General features: G+C 50.0%; 4 protein-coding genes across 4 annotated transcripts; 1 reads left to right on the forward strand and 3 right to left on the reverse strand.

Moving 5' to 3' along the window:
- Positions 1–957: 957 nt before the first annotated feature.
- LOC120680295 (translation initiation factor IF-2-like) lies at positions 958–2,420 on the reverse strand. The gene has a single exon (XM_039961909.1). The coding sequence runs from the start codon at positions 2,050–2,052 to the stop codon at positions 1,249–1,251; it is 804 nt and encodes a 267-aa protein (XP_039817843.1). The 5' UTR covers positions 2,053–2,420; the 3' UTR covers positions 958–1,248.
- A 1,256-nt stretch (positions 2,421–3,676) lies between these two features.
- On the reverse strand, positions 3,677–8,420 carry LOC120679904 (ubiquitin carboxyl-terminal hydrolase 2-like). Its single transcript, XM_039961562.1, has 3 exons — positions 7,142–8,420; positions 5,482–6,619; positions 3,677–4,308 (listed from the first exon to the last, which is right to left on the reverse strand). The coding sequence occupies exons 1-3, from the start codon at positions 8,418–8,420 to the stop codon at positions 4,053–4,055; spliced, it is 2,673 nt and encodes an 890-aa protein (XP_039817496.1). The 3' UTR covers positions 3,677–4,052.
- A 4,221-nt stretch (positions 8,421–12,641) lies between these two features.
- On the forward strand, positions 12,642–13,442 carry LOC120679906. The gene is made up of 2 exons (XM_039961564.1): positions 12,642–13,148; positions 13,293–13,442. Exons 1-2 carry the CDS (start codon positions 12,651–12,653, stop codon positions 13,440–13,442), a joined length of 648 nt encoding a protein of 215 aa, XP_039817498.1. The 5' UTR covers positions 12,642–12,650.
- Positions 13,443–13,497: 55 nt separating this feature from the next.
- On the reverse strand, positions 13,498–16,538 carry LOC120679905 (GDT1-like protein 4). The gene is made up of 9 exons (XM_039961563.1): positions 16,198–16,538; positions 16,035–16,100; positions 15,793–15,903; positions 15,587–15,685; positions 15,408–15,480; positions 14,761–14,846; positions 14,368–14,451; positions 14,033–14,092; positions 13,498–13,948 (listed from the first exon to the last, which is right to left on the reverse strand). Exons 1-9 carry the CDS (start codon positions 16,279–16,281, stop codon positions 13,760–13,762), a joined length of 852 nt encoding a protein of 283 aa, XP_039817497.1. The 5' UTR covers positions 16,282–16,538; the 3' UTR covers positions 13,498–13,759.
- Between the last annotated feature and the right edge of the window lie 543 nt (positions 16,539–17,081).

The raw sequence follows: 17,081 nt of genomic DNA on the forward strand, positions 1-17,081 counted from the left end.
ATGACCTGGACGGCGTTGACGACATTTCCTCTTACCGTGACGGGATGGTAGATTCAGGTAATGTTTTCAACTTTAAGTGATATTTTACGGGGCCGGATGCTTTTAGTGGTATTTTACTAAAGTCGTTATCTTTCCGTGCTACATAGCCAATTTTCCCTTTTCTTATACCTCGTGACGTCGCGCGCTCCAATCAGGGCCTTGAAATGTTCAAATCTGAAACCTCAAAGCGGAGAAAAAAAATGGAGACAATGACATGCACAGGCAGACGCTCGGACACAGATTCGGAACCGAAAATGTCACAGTGAAATATCACTAAATCTCAATTCCAGGCGCTCATCCATGGATGGGGAGCTGAGCTGCAAGCCTGCAGTAAATGGACTCATGCAGTGGAAATGCTCGGAGTGGAGCGGTAATAAAGGTTGTGTTTACATCACTTTGTATGTTTGGAAGAGAATTTTTATTATTTGAAGTATTAAATGTAGAATAATTACAAAACTAATTACAGATCTCGTTTGTAAACTACGAGACGAATCTAATGACTCCAAGTAATTCATCATCATAACATATTTACTGCAGCATTACTGTAGCAATTTAGTGTCTAATCACGTCCTAATTAGGCTGCTTAGATTCGTCTCGCGATTTACAGTATATTTGTATAATGCAATTTATTTTTCGGTTACATTTAATATACCATGCAAGCGATTTAAAAAAAATTGTATTTTGCGCGCACGGTATCTCGACTAGGAGAGTAGACTCACCTTGCGACGGAGATCTTCAAACAGTGCGTCCTTGCTAGCTGGACTGCAGCAGGGGGAGTAATTGCAGTGGTACTAACCCCGGGTCAAAACCGATGCTAACCGGCCACGGTAGCGCGCACTCTGACTGATTGGGTGTCAAGAACCTGTGCTTGATCCAGCATGGTTTCTGGATTTGGGAAAGTAGGCGAGACGGGAAATGTGCACGACGGAAATGCTGATTAGTCGCAATTTTTGCAGCAGGTGATGCTCTTTAATTGAAGTCGCGAACATGTTCTAGTCTTTTCACAATCGCAGCAGCAGCAGCAGCAGCACAAGAACAGGGCATGGAAGGGGAGAGTTGATTGAGAGAGGAGAGATCTATCTATGTCTGGATCCTATTTCAGTTGCGGTCGCGGGGTTGGCCGATCCGTCGGCGAGCGCATTTCGCCGGCCGAGGTGTCGGCAGCGCCGGCCGGGGCCCGGGGGGATGGTTGGGCGAGGGGCCCCGGGGTCAGAAGATGTCGAGGACGTCGACGATGGCGGCGTTGCAGAGCGGGCAGCGACTGCGGCCGGCGAGGAGCTCGCGGGCGCAGGGGCGGCAGAAGGTGTGGCCGCAGGGGATGAAGGCCGCGCCCTTGGCGCGCGCCATGCACACGCAGCAGCACCCGGCGACCACCCCTTTGCCCGCGGCCTCCGGCTCCGCGTCGGCGTCGGCGTCGTCCTCCACCAGCTCCGGCGCCTCCGCTTCCGCCAAGTCCTCCTCGCGCGGGGCCGCGCCGGCGCTCCACTGCCTGTCCGTCTGCTCGAGGAGCGCCATCAGGGAGACCCTCTCCCCCTGCTCCACCTCCTCTTGCGCCGCCACCAGCGTGGGCGGCTGGCTCGCCGGCCGCGGAGGCGGAGGCGGAGCAGGAGAAGGGGCGGCCTCGGCGGGCGCGAACGGGGAGGCCGCCGTGCTCGGGGCGGGAAGCAACACGGCGCGGCGGACGAGGGCGGGGTCGCCGGCGCCGGCCCCCGACGCGGCGGCGGGAGGCGGCTGCTGGTCGTCCCGGATGATGTCGAGGAGGGTGCGCGCCGCGGCCGCGGCTGCGGCGGCGGACGACGACGAGGGTGGCGGCAGCGAGGCCTGCCTCTCGGCGGCCATGGCGGAGGCGAGCGTGACCGCCGCCCGGCGCCCCGCCGCGAGGTCGTCCCCGTCGCGGAGCTTGAGCAGGTCGCGGAGGTTGCACGACCCCGCCGCACCCACCGCCGGCGGCGGCCCGACCGCGGCGAGCTGGTCCGCCAGCGTGACGCTGCGGCGCATCACCCGCCCCTCCATCGTCGACTCCTCTTCCTCCCCGACGCCAACCAACCAACCCACCCGCCGCTCGGCAAGCCCGGACAAGGCAGGCAGGGGGAGGAAGGAGCCGAACCGAAGGGGGAAGCGCCTATTCTTCCAAGCGGCAGGCGAGCGCGGCCAGAGGCACGCTCTCGGGTGGGGTAATAAAGTGGGGGAGGGCGTGGCGCGCCTGGGGAGGCGTGCGGGGGGTGTCCCCGTTTGGATCTCGCGTGCGAGGCCGGAGCTGAGCTGAGCCGCCGCGTGATGATCCCCGCCGATCTGGGGGGCGGAGATGGCTGCTGGTTTCCGCGTGGCGTGTCAGCGCCCGCCTCGCTCGCTTGCGCTGCCGCCGCTGCTGGCGAAGTGGGAGGGGAGAGGAGGGAGTAATAAAGGCTGGGCGGGCGGGGGCGTGGGAGACGGAGGGAGGCGGGCGGGCGGGCGGGCGGGATCAGCGGAGCAGCAGCGCGGATCTACCGAGGTGAAACGGGATGCCGTTTGTCGGGGAGGGGGAGCCGCGCCGTGCCCGTCCCGTCCGAGTGTCCGACCGCCGCGCAGCGGCACGGGGCGGGGTTTGGGTGGGCCGGCTGATGAGGGAGCGATATGGCAGGCAGCAACGGAGGGGGAGGCGAGATCTGCGGCCGCGTTGGTTGGGCCGGTGATCCTGGGCCGCGTGCCAGCTCTGTTCCCTCCATCATCACTGGCACCGCAGCGCAGCGGCTGCTGAACCTTCCAAACGCCGCACGCTGTTCTTTCTGTCATCGACTCCGGCGCGCAACACAAGAGAGCAAGAGACCCAACCAAAAAAAGAGAGAAAGCAAAGACTAATCACAAAACTAATTATAGAAACGGTATGTAAACTACGAGATGAATTTATTAGAACTAATTAATTCGTCATTAGCATATATTTACTATACCAATTACCGTAACAATTTAGTATCTAATCATAGTCTAACTAAGCTCATTAGATTCGTCTCGCAATTTACAAGCAAACTATACATTTCGTGTTTTATTTCATATGGATTTAGCACTCTATGCAGGTAAGATTTACCGCGAAGCATCACGCTTGTCACATGCCAGCATATGAACAGTGGGTGTCACTTGCCACGACCACGCCGTGGAGAAGAACAGAGGAAAGACCAAACCGCCTGATGAGTTTTCCTTTGTCACAAACTACCATTCTTTCAAAAAAAAACACTGGAAACTACCATGGTGCTGCATGTCGCTTTCTGAAAGACTTGCATGCCGGCAGACAAAGTCCCCGAATGGACCGGTGTCTCAAGAATTTGCTCTAGTCAGAATGTTAGCACAGAGCACACTCAAAACTAAGCTACTCTATCAGACATGCGATGAGCGTGTTCCACAAAAAGAAAGAAATGTCGCCTTCAGTCATCAACCTGTTCAAACTTTTCGATGAGACAGATGGAACAGACAATTGACCGTTTAACATCAGGTTTAGGCGAGACCATCAAAAAGCCAGTATAATTTCTGCAATGTTGCAGAGTAGAGTACGTTCAAAACAAATAACAATGAGCATGCAATTGCAGCTTCGAAGTGTTGTGTAAAGCATATTGCAGACAATATGCGCCAAGCTGGAATTTCTGGCAAAGCTCCACGCATCAAGGAATACTCCTAAGTCCTAAACTTTCCATTATTGTAAACCATTATCATGGTGACAGTACCACCCCACACCTCTTACAAGACCTGTACAATCATCATACCAATGCCACGTGTCCCATTCCATTCATAGTTTGATCCTACTAGCAGGCAGCTGTAATAATGGGATATGAATCAGACTGACCAGATCAGCCAAAAAACTCTAATTGCGTACTAGTTTCAGTCAGTTTAACCCCCTAAAACAAAATTAGACTTTTTTTTTAGGGCAAACAAAATTGACTTGATCAGAGCCTAACATGTACACTAACTCAATCATTAAGAACCAAGGAAGGCTAGCTAATATCATTCATCTGCATGTTTTGGTGGCTGTTATTTGATGAGGTGTGTCAGATCTTACGCTGGTCTTCCATCTTCTCATAGAAAAGAATGTATGACTCACGCTTGAGAACTTCTTCTAGAGTGACTTCTCTGATGTGACCATCGTCCGCACAAAACCATGAGGCAGAGCAGCTGCTCTGCTGTTCCTGATTCCCAAGCCTCCTTGCTCTCACGTAAGCAACATAGTGTCCGGCATTCATGGAGGGTCCACGGTGCTCCACTACACCAGCTAGCTGATACAAAGATTTATCTTTGTCCACGGAGCTGAATATTAGACAAAACAAAACAAAAGGTAAACCAAATGTATGGCTATAAATTAATAATAACTTAGTATCAACAACGGTATGCCATTCTTGATCATATATCCTAAAAATCGAATATTTCTCACAAGCAATCACTACAAATAAACACCCATATGACCCCTCTCAAGTAACTAACATTTGACAAAAATAATCGACAAACAAAGCTCCACAAATATTAAGAAGCCCATTAAAGAATACTAGGTTTATGTATATCCATTGATCTTTGAAATATGAGCACCAGAATTATACCAAACATAAAAAATTTCAACAAATAAAAAGGCTACTAGGCTATGGATTTAAGAGGTAACCTCAAACACAGTAATAACGAGCTCTAAGATATGATAATTATTTTTTTTAACTTGCATATATATATATTTTTAATATCCACGCATACGTGATATGCTGCTAATATGAATGGGGTTTGTAGCAGATAACCTGTCTATTCAATTCATATGTGAATATAACCTGTTCTATTGTACATGCAAATTCCATTGCAATTTATTCACTAAAGCAGTTTTTGATCTAAGACAAGATTATGACAGGCAGATAGCACAGGATTCTGGTGAAAAATAAAAAAAAATGTCAAGCTGGACCAGCAATTAGTTGGAAACATAGTAGGACCATTTGCATCAACATCTAATTCCCTTTCTCACAAACCACAAATGAAACATCAACATTTCTAGAGGTGGCATTTGTGGACAAATACTCCTTTCTGGATATGTCACAGGTGGCATTTGTGTAATTACATTCAAAACAGGGGAAGTTATCCAAGTTTTGACGAAAGGAGTATGCTCTAAATGCCATTCATTTTCATTATCTAGGATACATGCTTGTTTATAAATTCTAGTAGTTGAATTGGAAAGTCAAAAACTAGTGTGTGCACAGTATATGGATACATGTCCACATGATCACAAATGAGAACACCACTTGAATATGGAGTCTCTAAATAAGTCTTTAACCAACAATTCCATGTGCTCTAAAGGCTATTTCAGAGAATATTGTGTATTCTTCAAGGTAGAAGCAACAAACTAGGCAATAAAGACATAGAAAAATAAAAGTTATTCAGTCAGCCAGACAGGCACTAGTTAGAAATGCATAGAAGTACTAGATATTATCATGAAAGAACTAGAAGTACCTGGGGTCCATGAATTGCTCTACATCAAGGTACTCCTTATAGCTCACATGTGCTTCATTTTTATGATGGGCATTGCCACAATTGATGTACCTCTTAAGATGAAGAGTTAATACAGATGGCAGCTTGGTAATACAAGGTGTTTCAATAGCACATCCACTCCTCTCTTTCTGTTCGTTTTGGTTGTCTTCTAACTGGATTGCACTAAGATCCAGCCCGACTTGCTTACTCCTGTCCTGATTTGGCGTGCTAAGATTTTGACTATGCTCAGAGCTCAACAGATCGGTCTGTTTCTCAGCTGGAAGGCAACTACTTACAGCTTCTTGAATACCATCATGACATTCAATTTCTTTATCGCCATAACTCATCCCAGAATTTATTCTTTCTGTATTAACTTCTTCTGTTTGTATAATTTCACTCTTTGCATCAGAATCATCTGGTTGCCTACTTGAAGAAGATTTGCATTCCACTGACAAACTGTTTGGCTCAATAGATTGCTTAATGTGGCATGTTAACCTGCCTGACTGTTCAGTCAGATTTCCATCAACTGCTGTGTTATCAGTGGTACTTGACACCATCTGCCCACCATTTTCACTTTGATTGGTACTTGGCTCCTCAATAACCTTGGGACAATCATCACAATTCCGTTCTACCACCTGTTCTTTAAAAAACAGTGATAGACAGTCCTCAATTGATGGTACAATATTGCTAACCCCTACCACCTTATCATATACAGCATCTCTACTCCGAGCATTTTCTTTGTCTTCTGCAGTTAATTGTCCTGTGCAAGTGTTCTCCTTGGCTTGTATACTAACTTCCAGCTGATTCAATAGATCACCAGGATTAACATTGTCATTTTGATCTACAGAACTGCCTAATGCCATTGGTGCACCGTTTTCACTTAGTGGAGCAACAAGTGGAGGTGGAACCATATCTTCTGGACTGTGGGAATCTGCTGTCATCTCAATCACTTGCTCAACTTTGACATTAGACAAGTTCTGGAGAACAAAACTAACAGACTTTGGTGGCGCTTCAATGATCCCTCGTGAAAGTTCGGAACATGAGGCTTTATCCTCCATAGTCTCCAAAGGATCCTGTAGAACATCCTTGCTTTGCCAGATACATTGTGCTTCAGAAGAATCTGCATAACCAAGGATATAATACTTAATTGTACTGGAAATAGCATCATGCAACAAACAGTTATCATCCTCTACAAATTTTTTAGGATCTTTATCCTCCACATTTGAAGCAGCCTTCTTTTGAAGTTCCCAGTTTCCCACACACAAGTTAAACAACCATTTCCAGTGAAGTTTATTATTTCAAAAGGCAAAGTATATTCTATTGTGGTTTTAACTACTACACTTGAGCAAACAGCGTTGCCACATTAATACTGCTGAACATCCTGCTCACTTATCTATGCACATCCTGAAGGTTTCTTCTTTCTTCAGTAGATGTGGGTAAAGGGCCCTCTAAATTTTCGTGGCCGTGCCTAAGCACATACTAATATTTCATTAAGAGAAGTTGGTTACAGGGTAAGTTTGGTTTCAGAGACAGGAAACCAAGCCCGAAAACAGTGGAGACAATGGTGCAGTCTAGGAAACTAGGATATCCCCAAAATATGCACTCAGGACTTTTGAATGGGTGAAGGAGCGCATAAACTCACCAACTTCCAAAGGCTCAGGTGTTTTCTCGACGACATCTTTCAATTCTGAACCAAGAATATGAGAATCACCGCTTTTGACAACTTCTTGGATCTTTTCCGAGGTAATCTTCTCATTTGTTGGAATTAGTTGAGTAGCAGCTTTCTTTGGTTGAGATTTGAGAGACTCGCTTGTTTTTGGTGCTGCAGCACTTCTGGATGGATGCTCCTTTGATGGCAGTGGCAGTGAGAGCTCACAGAACTGATCGTGTAAAACCAGACTAGATCCGCAACGAATGCAGGACCGTGTATAAGAGATTTCACCCCTGAAAATGGAATCAATTACTGTAGCAGCAACTCTTTGCCTGTTAGGAATCTCAATTTCATTTTCCTCGCTATGCAAAGCACTGCGCAAGGAGTCAAGCAGTTCATGGCTGTCGTGCATTCTATAGGCTTCGAACTTGTCAGTATGCAAGCGTACCCTTCTCAAGAGTTTATCTGGGTTCAGCATGCCTGCCACAGCATCTTCCACACATGTCTCCACAAAAAGCTCCATTAGTGCTAGGCCAAGTTGACCTGGTGGAGCATCTGGTCCTAACATCCTTGCCCGCAGTTTATCAAGCACAAGGAGGCACTGCACAATTGCATTCACGTAGCATGTGCTCCCGCGATTCGGTATCCCTCTGATAGCATAGCCTTGCACATTAGATGATCCGAACTCATGGCATTGCCATGTGAACCCGATATCCAGTGACCCATTGCCAGGACCGTAGTGCACATCAGATCCAAACCCATGACCACCTGCCTGAATTTCGCCTGGCATTTCTTCCTGCTCTGGATACACAGACACTTCAGTTTCACACTTGAAGCAGAATCCAGCTTGTGGATCAGCGAACATCGCAGCAACCCAATGCTGCTCATGCTTGGCGTGGTCCTGAGCATGACCATATGGGAGATAACTATCGGAATCCCCGCAGGATTGCCGGCCGCATTCCAGGCACACCAAGATACGGCTATGCACGGGCCGGCATTTCCCAGGCTCCTCCTCGGCGTCCTCGCGCTGGCAATCCGCACACTTCCCTGCGTCATCGGATAGCAGCGACGAATCCAGAATCTCCTTGTGGGCACTGTCAGTGGGGACGTGATCGCACCAATCCTTGTCGCCTGTCACCTCCGGCCATTCGTCCCAGCGCGACAGATCGTTCTGCTCCAACGCAGCCGAAGCCAGCAAGTCCAGCCGCGGAGTCTTGGCATCCCGCGAGCTCTCGCCCGCCTCCCACGCCCTCGGCCTCGTGTCCCCCATCACGCCTGGAACAACGGAACCAAAATAAAGAAGAGTCGGATGAATGACGAATCCGTTAAACCCGAAACCACGAAGAAACCAAGAATCCTACGATTGCGGATGTCCCAATAAAGCGAAAAAAAAGACGGGGAAACAAGGGAAAATCCAAGAAGAAGACGGAGAGGAATCGAACGCTACGGCAGGATCATGGGCCGTAAGGACGAGGGGTCCGAGGGGAATACAAAAGGGCCGGGAACCAGAGGGGCAAAAAATAATCAAAGCCAATTGAAATCGCAACCATTCTGCCAAGGATCAAGAACCGTACGGACTAGGAGATTAGACCGAGGTACGGAAAGGCAAAGAATCAGAGGAAACCAAAAGGCGAGGGTGAAGAACGGGGCCGCGGATTCAAGAACCAAAAACCAAAACCATCGTGGCACGAAGAACAACCGAGATTGCAACCATTCCGACGAGGATGAAGAGCCGCACGGAATGGGGATGGGATCAAGACAGCCGAGAGGCGAAGAGCCAGAGCAGAAAACCCCATCAGCGAAACACGGAAATCTCACGCAGCTCCGATGGGTGAGGATCAAGAACCAGAACCATCGAGGCAGCAGAACAGAAGGTGGGAAGAGAGAAATGCCCGGGGAAAGCTTACTACAGAGACGGCGAGAGGTATCGGGATTCGGGGTCGAGCGGGATGCGGGGCCGGGTTCGGGGAGGCCGCGGGGGTTTTGAGGGAGAGAGGGATGGGACATGGGAGGGCGGCGGAGAAGAGCAGACGATTTTCTTTTTTTTCTATTTTTATTTTGACTCAGGCAGGATGCGGCGGCTGCGGGACCGGGACGACGGTTGGGCCGTGGGGCCTCTCGGCGGTCTCATGCCCCGTTTGGAGTAGCACAAAAATTTTGACTAATTATTAGGAGTATTGAATAAAGATAATTTACAAAATTAACTCCACAGCCCTGCGCTACTTCGCGAGACGAATCTAATGAGACCTTTGACCGCACGACTAGAGGATGGTTACTGTAGTATCACTGTAGCCAATCATTGATTAATTAATATCATTAGATTCTTCGTGAAAAGTTACACCCATCCGTGAAAAAATTTTGCAAATAAATTTTATTTAGTACTCAATGCATGTAAGATTTTTTTCTCGGGAATTGTGTGCTATGGTATGATAGGGAAAACCAAACAGGGCCTCAGGCCAGGCAGCGAGGAACCTAGAGACAGCACAGGCACCTCTTTCCGGGTTGCTCTTTTCCTGCTCGATTTGGAGAAAAAAATTGACTTGCGGGGTAAGACCGTCTCCACGACATTGTTTGAGAGGTAGAATGATCTTCTCACGGCAAGCTAAGAAAACCCCCGAACCCCTACCCCACCCGTACACGGGGGGCTCGTCGCCTTGTGAGTTAGACCGGGCTCCACAGTGCTTTGGATATGAGGCAGACGAGGGGTTTTTTTACCTGCAGGTGGAAATTCGCCTCGACCAAAGATCGAACCCACAACCTACGGGGTGCCGCCGGCCTGCCGTGACCAACTGACCCGACATCCTTTGGCTTCCTGCTCGATTTGGAAGCTGTGTGTGACTGGTTTCACTGCCAATTTTTTGATCCGGGTTCTTGGCTACCTACTGATAACCTGCCCTCTTGATTTCAAAATCTAAATGAGGCTGCACAAGCTAAGGGAGCCCGTTCACTTGCCATATTGATGATTTGGGCATTGAGGGAGGAACAAATGTATTTTTGTGTTCGCTTGGTTGTGGCTGATGACTGGTGCTGATATGTTATAAGAGAATAGTACTATTGACTGGTACCTGGTGGCTGGAGCTGATTTAACATTAGAGAACAATATTACTGACTGGTTGGCTGACAAACCAAGCAAACACAGTCAGCAAGCAGGCTTGTCGAGGAGATAAAATAAGCGGCCAAGCTTTCAATGTCCACAGGAGTAAAGCATCTCGCGGCGCTAGCAGACCATCATTTTAGCGAGTCATTAGCTTTCCTTCTTCAGAGCAACTCCAATAGCTTCTTCACAATAAACTGGCTAGCTAAAGGTAGCAAAATAGAGATAAAAATGAGATCCAACAGCCTCTCCAACTGCCTTCATCGCTATCTGACTCGGTATGGAGCCCTCTCCGCTCGTCAATTCTCAGAGTCCCATCCGCTCGCTACTCTGCCCCGCGTCCCTCGCCCGCCTCCTCGGCTTCTGTGCCCCTTCGCGCGGCGGCCTTCCCGCGGCGACGGCCCATGGCGACGGCGCCCCTCCACAGCGGCCTTCCTGTGGCGGCGGCGCCCCACGGCCGTGGCCCTCCGCGGCGTCCCTCCCGTGGCTGCTGCGCCCCGCCGCGGCGTCCCTCTGCGACGGCGGCCCACTACGGCGGCGCCCCTTGGTGGTGGTAGCCTCCGAACGGCGCCGAGCTTAGCCTTGAGCTCCACCTACGGCGCGACGTCGAGGTCGGTTGCGGTGTCGAGCTCCGCCTGCAGCGCGGTGTCAAGCTTGGTCGTGGCGTCGAGCTCCGCCGCGAGCCCGTGACGACGACGCCTCCATCATGCTGCTCAACACGCGGGACCTCCTCACCATCTCTTCACGCGGTGCTGGCCAACGAGCTCGCCTCGAGGCTGGGCAGGGACGCAGCGGCCTTCCGCGGCAGCGTCGACCGGGACACCCATGCCCTGTCCTTGCTGCAAGCCGGCCTCCGAGAACGGGGCGACGCCATGGACCGCGCCGTCCGCGACCTGGAAGCGGAGAGGATGCGGCTGGAGTGCGTCGTGACGGCCAACCTCGCCCACCGCGGCCACCTGCGGCTCGGCGTCGAGGTCCGCCGGTGCACGGTGTCAAGCAGGGCAGGGACGGAGTATGTAGAGTCTAGATTAGAGAGGCTGTTGGTTGCCCATCCTCGAAAAAGTTAAATGGCTAGCTAAACATACATTTGCCTAGTCTAATTTAACTAAGCTGTTGGAGTTACTCTTACCTTGGTATGGGGCTTTTTTGATGCCCCGGCCTGCCTCTGGTGGAGCAGGTTTGTAAAGCGGACACCTCTGGTGTCTGAACTATGCTTTCTCCATATCAATTAACTATTTCTAAAGCGAGTAAGGTTTTCATCTCAAATTTTAGCTTGGTCCGTCTTGTGTCATTGACAGATGAGCCTTAGTCCACCCTATATGTGAGTCCAACTAGCCGTTCGTCAATCAATTGAAACCCGGACAAACCAATCGGAATCATAATTGGATCCCGGACAAATCAATCAAAATACCAATTGGATCCTGGAGCAATATCTCGCATAATCACAACATAATGACAACACGATCAGTACACAGAGTGAACAAGCACAAAGTTTATATAAATCTATTATGTTATCCGTAGCAATGCACAGATGTTATACTAGTATCAATTAATGCCGGAATCATCCATATCTTTCGGGGAAAAAGAGGCATATATATCCTCAGATCAAATTTGGTGTTGCCACGCCACCGGAGTAGTAGGTTCACACGTCACGCGCGTGCGCATGGCTATATAAGGCAACATCGACCTCCATCGTCTTCCCCCATTCCTCCCTTCATTCCTCCGAGCCCCTGCCCCTCTCTCTATGCTCTATGCATTCGTTTCCAAAGGGTGACGTCCAAGGGCATTGATCCGATAGCTTAGATGCTCATTTAGGATGTGTGGTTCTTTCTCGAGATTTCCGTGGGGTTTCAGTTGTTTCTTGTGCAATAATTCCAGCAAAATTTGTGCTGGTCCTTGAAGGTAATGCATCACATTTGTGGTTTTCTCGTACTCTTGAATCCATGCTGGCAGTTTACGTCTATCTCATATACTATTGTATGCTAAATAGCAAGTTGCACGAATAAACATTGAGATTATGAGATAGATGCAAACTCTCTTTTTTGCATCTATCTCAATTTTTATGCTTGCAATTTGCTATTTTGCATACAATCGTATATTCATATGATGTATAAAACATTTGTCAATTCATCGTCCATGAGATTCAAATACTCAATAAAGAAATGCGAGTTCGAGCCATCCGTTTTTCTAAGAACAGATAGATGCCCTAAATAGGTTTCACTCTTCTAAAAATAAGCACCGCAACGTGAGTGTGAACAATGGTGCATCTGTTCCTTTTTACGCAGGAGAGAGGGGGAGAGAGAGAGAGAGAGAGAGAGAGAGAGAGAGAGAGAGAGAGAGAGAGAGAGAGAGAGAGAGAGAGAGAGAGAGAGAAAGACGAGAGGAGAAGCGCGAAACCAATCGGCAATGGAGGAGAAGAAGAAGGACCTGCTCCGGAAGCTGACCATCATCTCGATCCCGTTCGTGTTCGTGGCGATCCCGTCCGTGGTGATCATCGTGGGCATGCTGTCCCCGCACGCGGCGGGGCCCCAGGAGGGCTCGGGGCCGGCGCCGCCGGGGCAGAACCACTCGCTGTCCATGCTGAGCACCATGACGGGGGGCCAGATGATCCTCAGCTGCCGCGCCGCCTTCTCGGGCAACTGGGAGTACTTCCACTACTTCATCCTCGATCCCTACAAGCCCCAGCAGGCCTTCTTCCAGCCGCAGTCCGACCCCTACGTCATCTTCTGCAAGTGGGGGTACATGGGCAACTTCCTCCAGGACGTGGTGGTCTTCAACAGCTGCGCCACCTGGGCGTCCGAGTGCCGCGTCGACAACGGCGGCTGCCGCTACCTGTTCCAGGACGGCCACATGTTCCTCGTCACCGGGAAGCACGGCGGCGGCGGCCCCGCGCCCAAGGCGAAGGTGGCGGCGGAGACGCTGGGGCCGGTGGCGGCGCCGGGTCCAGGCCAGGGTCCTGCAGCGGCGCCGGGTCCGGGCCGGGGTCCGGCTCCGCCTCCGGCTGCGCCGCCGCCGGAGCTGGAGCTGCCTCCGGACGCGCCGCGGCAGGTGCGGGAGAAGAAGCTGGTCGGGGACGTGGTGCTCAGGGAGTGCCAGCACGTGCTCGGGCTCTTCCCCACCATGTGCCGGAAGAAACCGCACCGCCACGAGTACGTCGGCAAGATCATCGGCCGGTGGCGGTGGTGGTTCAACTACTAGCTCAGCTAGCAGATTGCCGCCGATGACACGTACCTGTTGCCGCGTCAATCAGGAATTCAGAACACCTCGTCTTCTGTTTCTTTTTGAATTCATGAGTACTTGTATAGTTTTACAATTGGCAATCAGCTGCCTGGCATCGATCGTATCCCTACACATACCCGTGTACACTGGTACAACAAAAGATCGTGTGCCGCGGCCCAAGGATCACTGGATCAGATGAGGATGCTGGGCACGGTGAGAAGGCCACAGAGGGTTGGGTGAGTGGGGTGGGGGCTAGCAGGAGGAACTAGAAGGATGACAGACATGACAGGGTGCTACTACAATGGTGGGTAGAAATACGACGAAAGAGAGAACCCGAGGAAGAGGAGGCCTCCAATGGTCGCAACCGTGCCCTGAGATATCTTGGACGCCAGCATGCTGCCACCCACCACCGCAATCGATGTGCAGATGGTGTGCCCCAAGGTTGCTCCTGTAGCAACACCGATCGCGTTTTTGTGCGTTGCCAGCTGCATTGAGGTCAATGCTTGAAGTTCAGTTACAGTTCATTTTTGTGGACTCAGTTACGAACTTGGAATTTAGGATGAACATACCGCAATCGTAGCTATCTGACTCCGGTCGCCCCACTCTGCTAGGAAGGTCAACACAAATGACTGAAACCAAAACAAGTCATACATAAAACCAGTTAAAAACATTACACAGGTGCAGCTTCAGCGATCATATGCTTTAAGCATTGTACACCAACATTTAGTGTTAAAAGAAAAAACACACTGCTTAAAAGGATTATAAATCCTCTCAAAGAAAGGAATACGATTGCATAAGATTTTTCCATCCATTCCAAAATGCCAGTGTCATGAGCAGCTGGCCCAAGCAAATGTAAGTTTCTGAGAAATGAAATTGTGTAAAATGAGAAGGGAGGGAAATCTACCTCCAAGAAAATAGGAGTGCAGAATCTCGAGAAAACACGTCTAAATGTTGACTTCCCTTGACCTGCTTCCAGCTTTTCCTCTACCTGTATATGTTAACTCATACGATGAACAAAGACCATGACACTAACAGGTTACCGCAACCAATGCGCACAGTAGGAATGCACAAAATAGCATCTTGCCAGATAATGAGTAGTAGTTGTATTACTCACTCTTTACTTCAGCAATTAAGTTTCAACTTTCAAGCACGGTATGATCCTAAATAGTTCATGTTTAGGGAACTCAGAGAGATTATGGACTCAAAAGTTCTTAACACTATATCTAGCACAGATGGAGGCTGCCTGTTATGTAAATGACAAAGAGGGTGGAGGGTTGATGTAAGAAATTACACATACTTCTTCTATTTCCTTTTTCTGCGATGCCTTGGAATCTGATCTCCAGGCAATGTACAGCAGACGTAGCCCAAAGAATGCATAAAGGACTGAAACACCCAAAAAAAACAAAAGAGGAGATAAGACATCACTGAATGAATTGGTACATGCTACAGAAGAACAGAACTAAATTGATATTCCGATTGCATGTCACATCTCAAAAAACATGAGATTAAAAGTATTTCTGCTAGAATGAGTATGTACATACACCATGAGAAGACCTTTAGAGCTCAATGCTTTCTTTGTATCATTTTTTATTTCCCGTGATGGATTTTAAATTGGCTCTTATAGTGAATATCCATGATTAAAAGCACAAATCTTCAATTATATAACACTGTGACAATTTATACTAGCTCTATCTACTCACATTCATGAACAAACAGTAAATTTCAAGTATAAATATCTAAAACATGAATTTTGATTTGAGTAGTTGTATCATGTTTGTATGTAACATCTAGGGTACCAGTTCAGGTGCTTCCGGGACTGAACAAATAATGAAGAGTTAGTACTACTCATTTCTTCTAATGATCCGATCATTATTCCCCAACGTATAGGACCTCTAACCTTGGACTAGCTTTAACACAACAAGATAAAAGTCAGATTGGTCATACCAGTTGCTGCGCTGTTAGTGTGCTTCCTTGATATCAAATTTGGAACAATTCTGCCTAGCCCAGTTGACAGCACCTGAAAGGAAAAGCACGCCCAGAGAAGGATCAGTTACACCAAACTTGAATCCATTTTAACCCACCAGATAGCTGCTGCGAACTGCAAAAGCTTCAGTTTCACCTACTGTCATAACGACCAGCGCCGACAGTGCCCCAGAGAGCACTGTCGACTTGGGGTGCCGCATCGCCATCAGTGCCGCGATGATGAACGTCTCATCCCCAATCTTCAGGCCAGGAGACACAGAAAATTCAGAAACAGACTTCCGAAAGGAAAGACCGTATTCGCGCAGCAGAAGCAACTCCACGGGCATCGCTGTCGCGATGGTCTCACCTCGCTGACGACGATGATGGACAGGCTGGCAAAGAAGGCGTCGAAGAGCCCAAGGCCCGGCTCCTGCGCCGCAGCAGAGTCCCCGCGCGCCCGCGCCGTCTGGAGGAACATCTGAGAAAGCAGAACACACGGGAAGGGACCGTTCAGAGAGAGAGAGAGAGAGAGACCAACCCAGCTCTGGTTCTTCAGAGCCAATGCTCTGGTTTGTTCAGACTTCAGACACACAGCGTGCGCTTGCTCACCTTGGTGCGCCGGTCCAGTCGGGCGGCGCCGGCGCCGGTGCCATTCCCAGCAGCGCCATTAGCGACCTGACGACAGGAACGCAGCACCCGGAACGTAAGACTGTCAGAGCCCCGCGGGGAGAGGAGAGGAGCAAAGGACGGGGAGGTGGCGGGAAATGCTGACCTGGTCGGCGGCAGCGCAGACGGAAACAGAAACGGAGAGCGCGAGGACGACGAGGAGGGCCGCGGCGGGGGCGCGCCTGTGCATCGCGACGGGGCGGACGGCGAGACGAGATCCGTGCGTCGGCGCGGCGAGGCGAGGCGAGGGGACAGGGATCGCTGCAGTTCGGCAGCCTGCAGTTGGGTCACTGACAGGTGGGCCTGCGTGTGTGGGGCCCACGTGTCAGGGACACCATTGCAGGGAACTCAACTGCAGCGGATCTCGTTCCGAGGCGAGGCGGGGGCTGGATCTCGGAGGAGTGGCGGCCTGGCTGGGAGGGGGGGGGGCAGCCAGCTGGGCGACCCGCGTGCGGCGTCGGGATGGCCGAGGAGTTAAAAAAGCGCGGAGGCGACGGGCCCACCGGATCCTGCCGCCGACGCGCCCTGCCGACTGGCCCAGAACAGAAATTTCAGCCCCGTCTTCGGAAATAAGAACATTCTTTTTCTGTTTTGAATTCAATGAAATTTTGGAAGACCATGTGCTATTTTCATTCAAACTTTTTTTTTTATCAAATAGTGGTTTGCTCGAGGGGAAAGAAACTGCAGTCTGATCGTGTCGAAATTTATGCCTCAGTTCTCTTTTCAGTGTCTCGAGCACTCGAGTTGAGTTGGCGTACGCCAACTTCCGCCGAACCTGCTACTCAAAAAGATTTCTTTAACCCTTTGACGTTTCCGTTAGGTTGGATCTCACGCAACGATGTTGACGCGTGCACACACGTGAATGTGCGACGAATCTGGTGATGCTCACTCCGAAGCTGCCGCAGCATCCACGAAAAAAAAAGAAATGTTTTGACTAAAGGTTACTTGCTTCTTGGAGAGTGAACTGAATCCTCCAATCCCTTGTACTTC

Source organism: Panicum virgatum, chromosome 6N (genome assembly GCF_016808335.1).
Source record: "Panicum virgatum strain AP13 chromosome 6N, P.virgatum_v5, whole genome shotgun sequence".
Taxonomy (NCBI): domain Eukaryota; kingdom Viridiplantae; phylum Streptophyta; class Magnoliopsida; order Poales; family Poaceae; genus Panicum; species Panicum virgatum.

Coding starts and splice junctions, on each gene's coding strand:
- LOC120680295 (XM_039961909.1), bottom strand. CDS start 2,052: ATGGAGGGGCGGGTGATGCGCCGCAGCGTCACGCTGGCGGACCAGCTC.
- LOC120679904 (XM_039961562.1), bottom strand. CDS start 8,420: ATGGGGGACACGAGGCCGAGGGCGTGGGAGGCGGGCGAGAGCTCGCGG. Junction 6,620..7,141: donor ACCTGAGCCTTTGGAAGTTG/GTGAGTTTATGC, acceptor TTGGTTATGCAG/ATTCTTCTGAAGCACAATGT. Junction 4,309..5,481: donor GAGCAATTCATGGACCCCAG/GTACTTCTAGTT, acceptor TCTAATATTCAG/CTCCGTGGACAAAGATAAAT.
- LOC120679906 (XM_039961564.1), top strand. CDS start 12,651: ATGGAGGAGAAGAAGAAGGACCTGCTCCGGAAGCTGACCATCATCTCG. Junction 13,149..13,292: donor GCCCCGCGCCCAAGGCGAAG/GTGGCGGCGGAG, acceptor GCGCCGCGGCAG/GTGCGGGAGAAGAAGCTGGT.
- LOC120679905 (XM_039961563.1), bottom strand. CDS start 16,281: ATGCACAGGCGCGCCCCCGCCGCGGCCCTCCTCGTCGTCCTCGCGCTC. Junction 15,481..15,586: donor CGGCGCTGGTCGTTATGACA/GTAGGTGAAACT, acceptor TTTTCCTTTCAG/GTGCTGTCAACTGGGCTAGG. Junction 14,452..14,760: donor AGAAAAAGGAAATAGAAGAA/GTATGTGTAATT, acceptor TAACATATACAG/GTAGAGGAAAAGCTGGAAGC.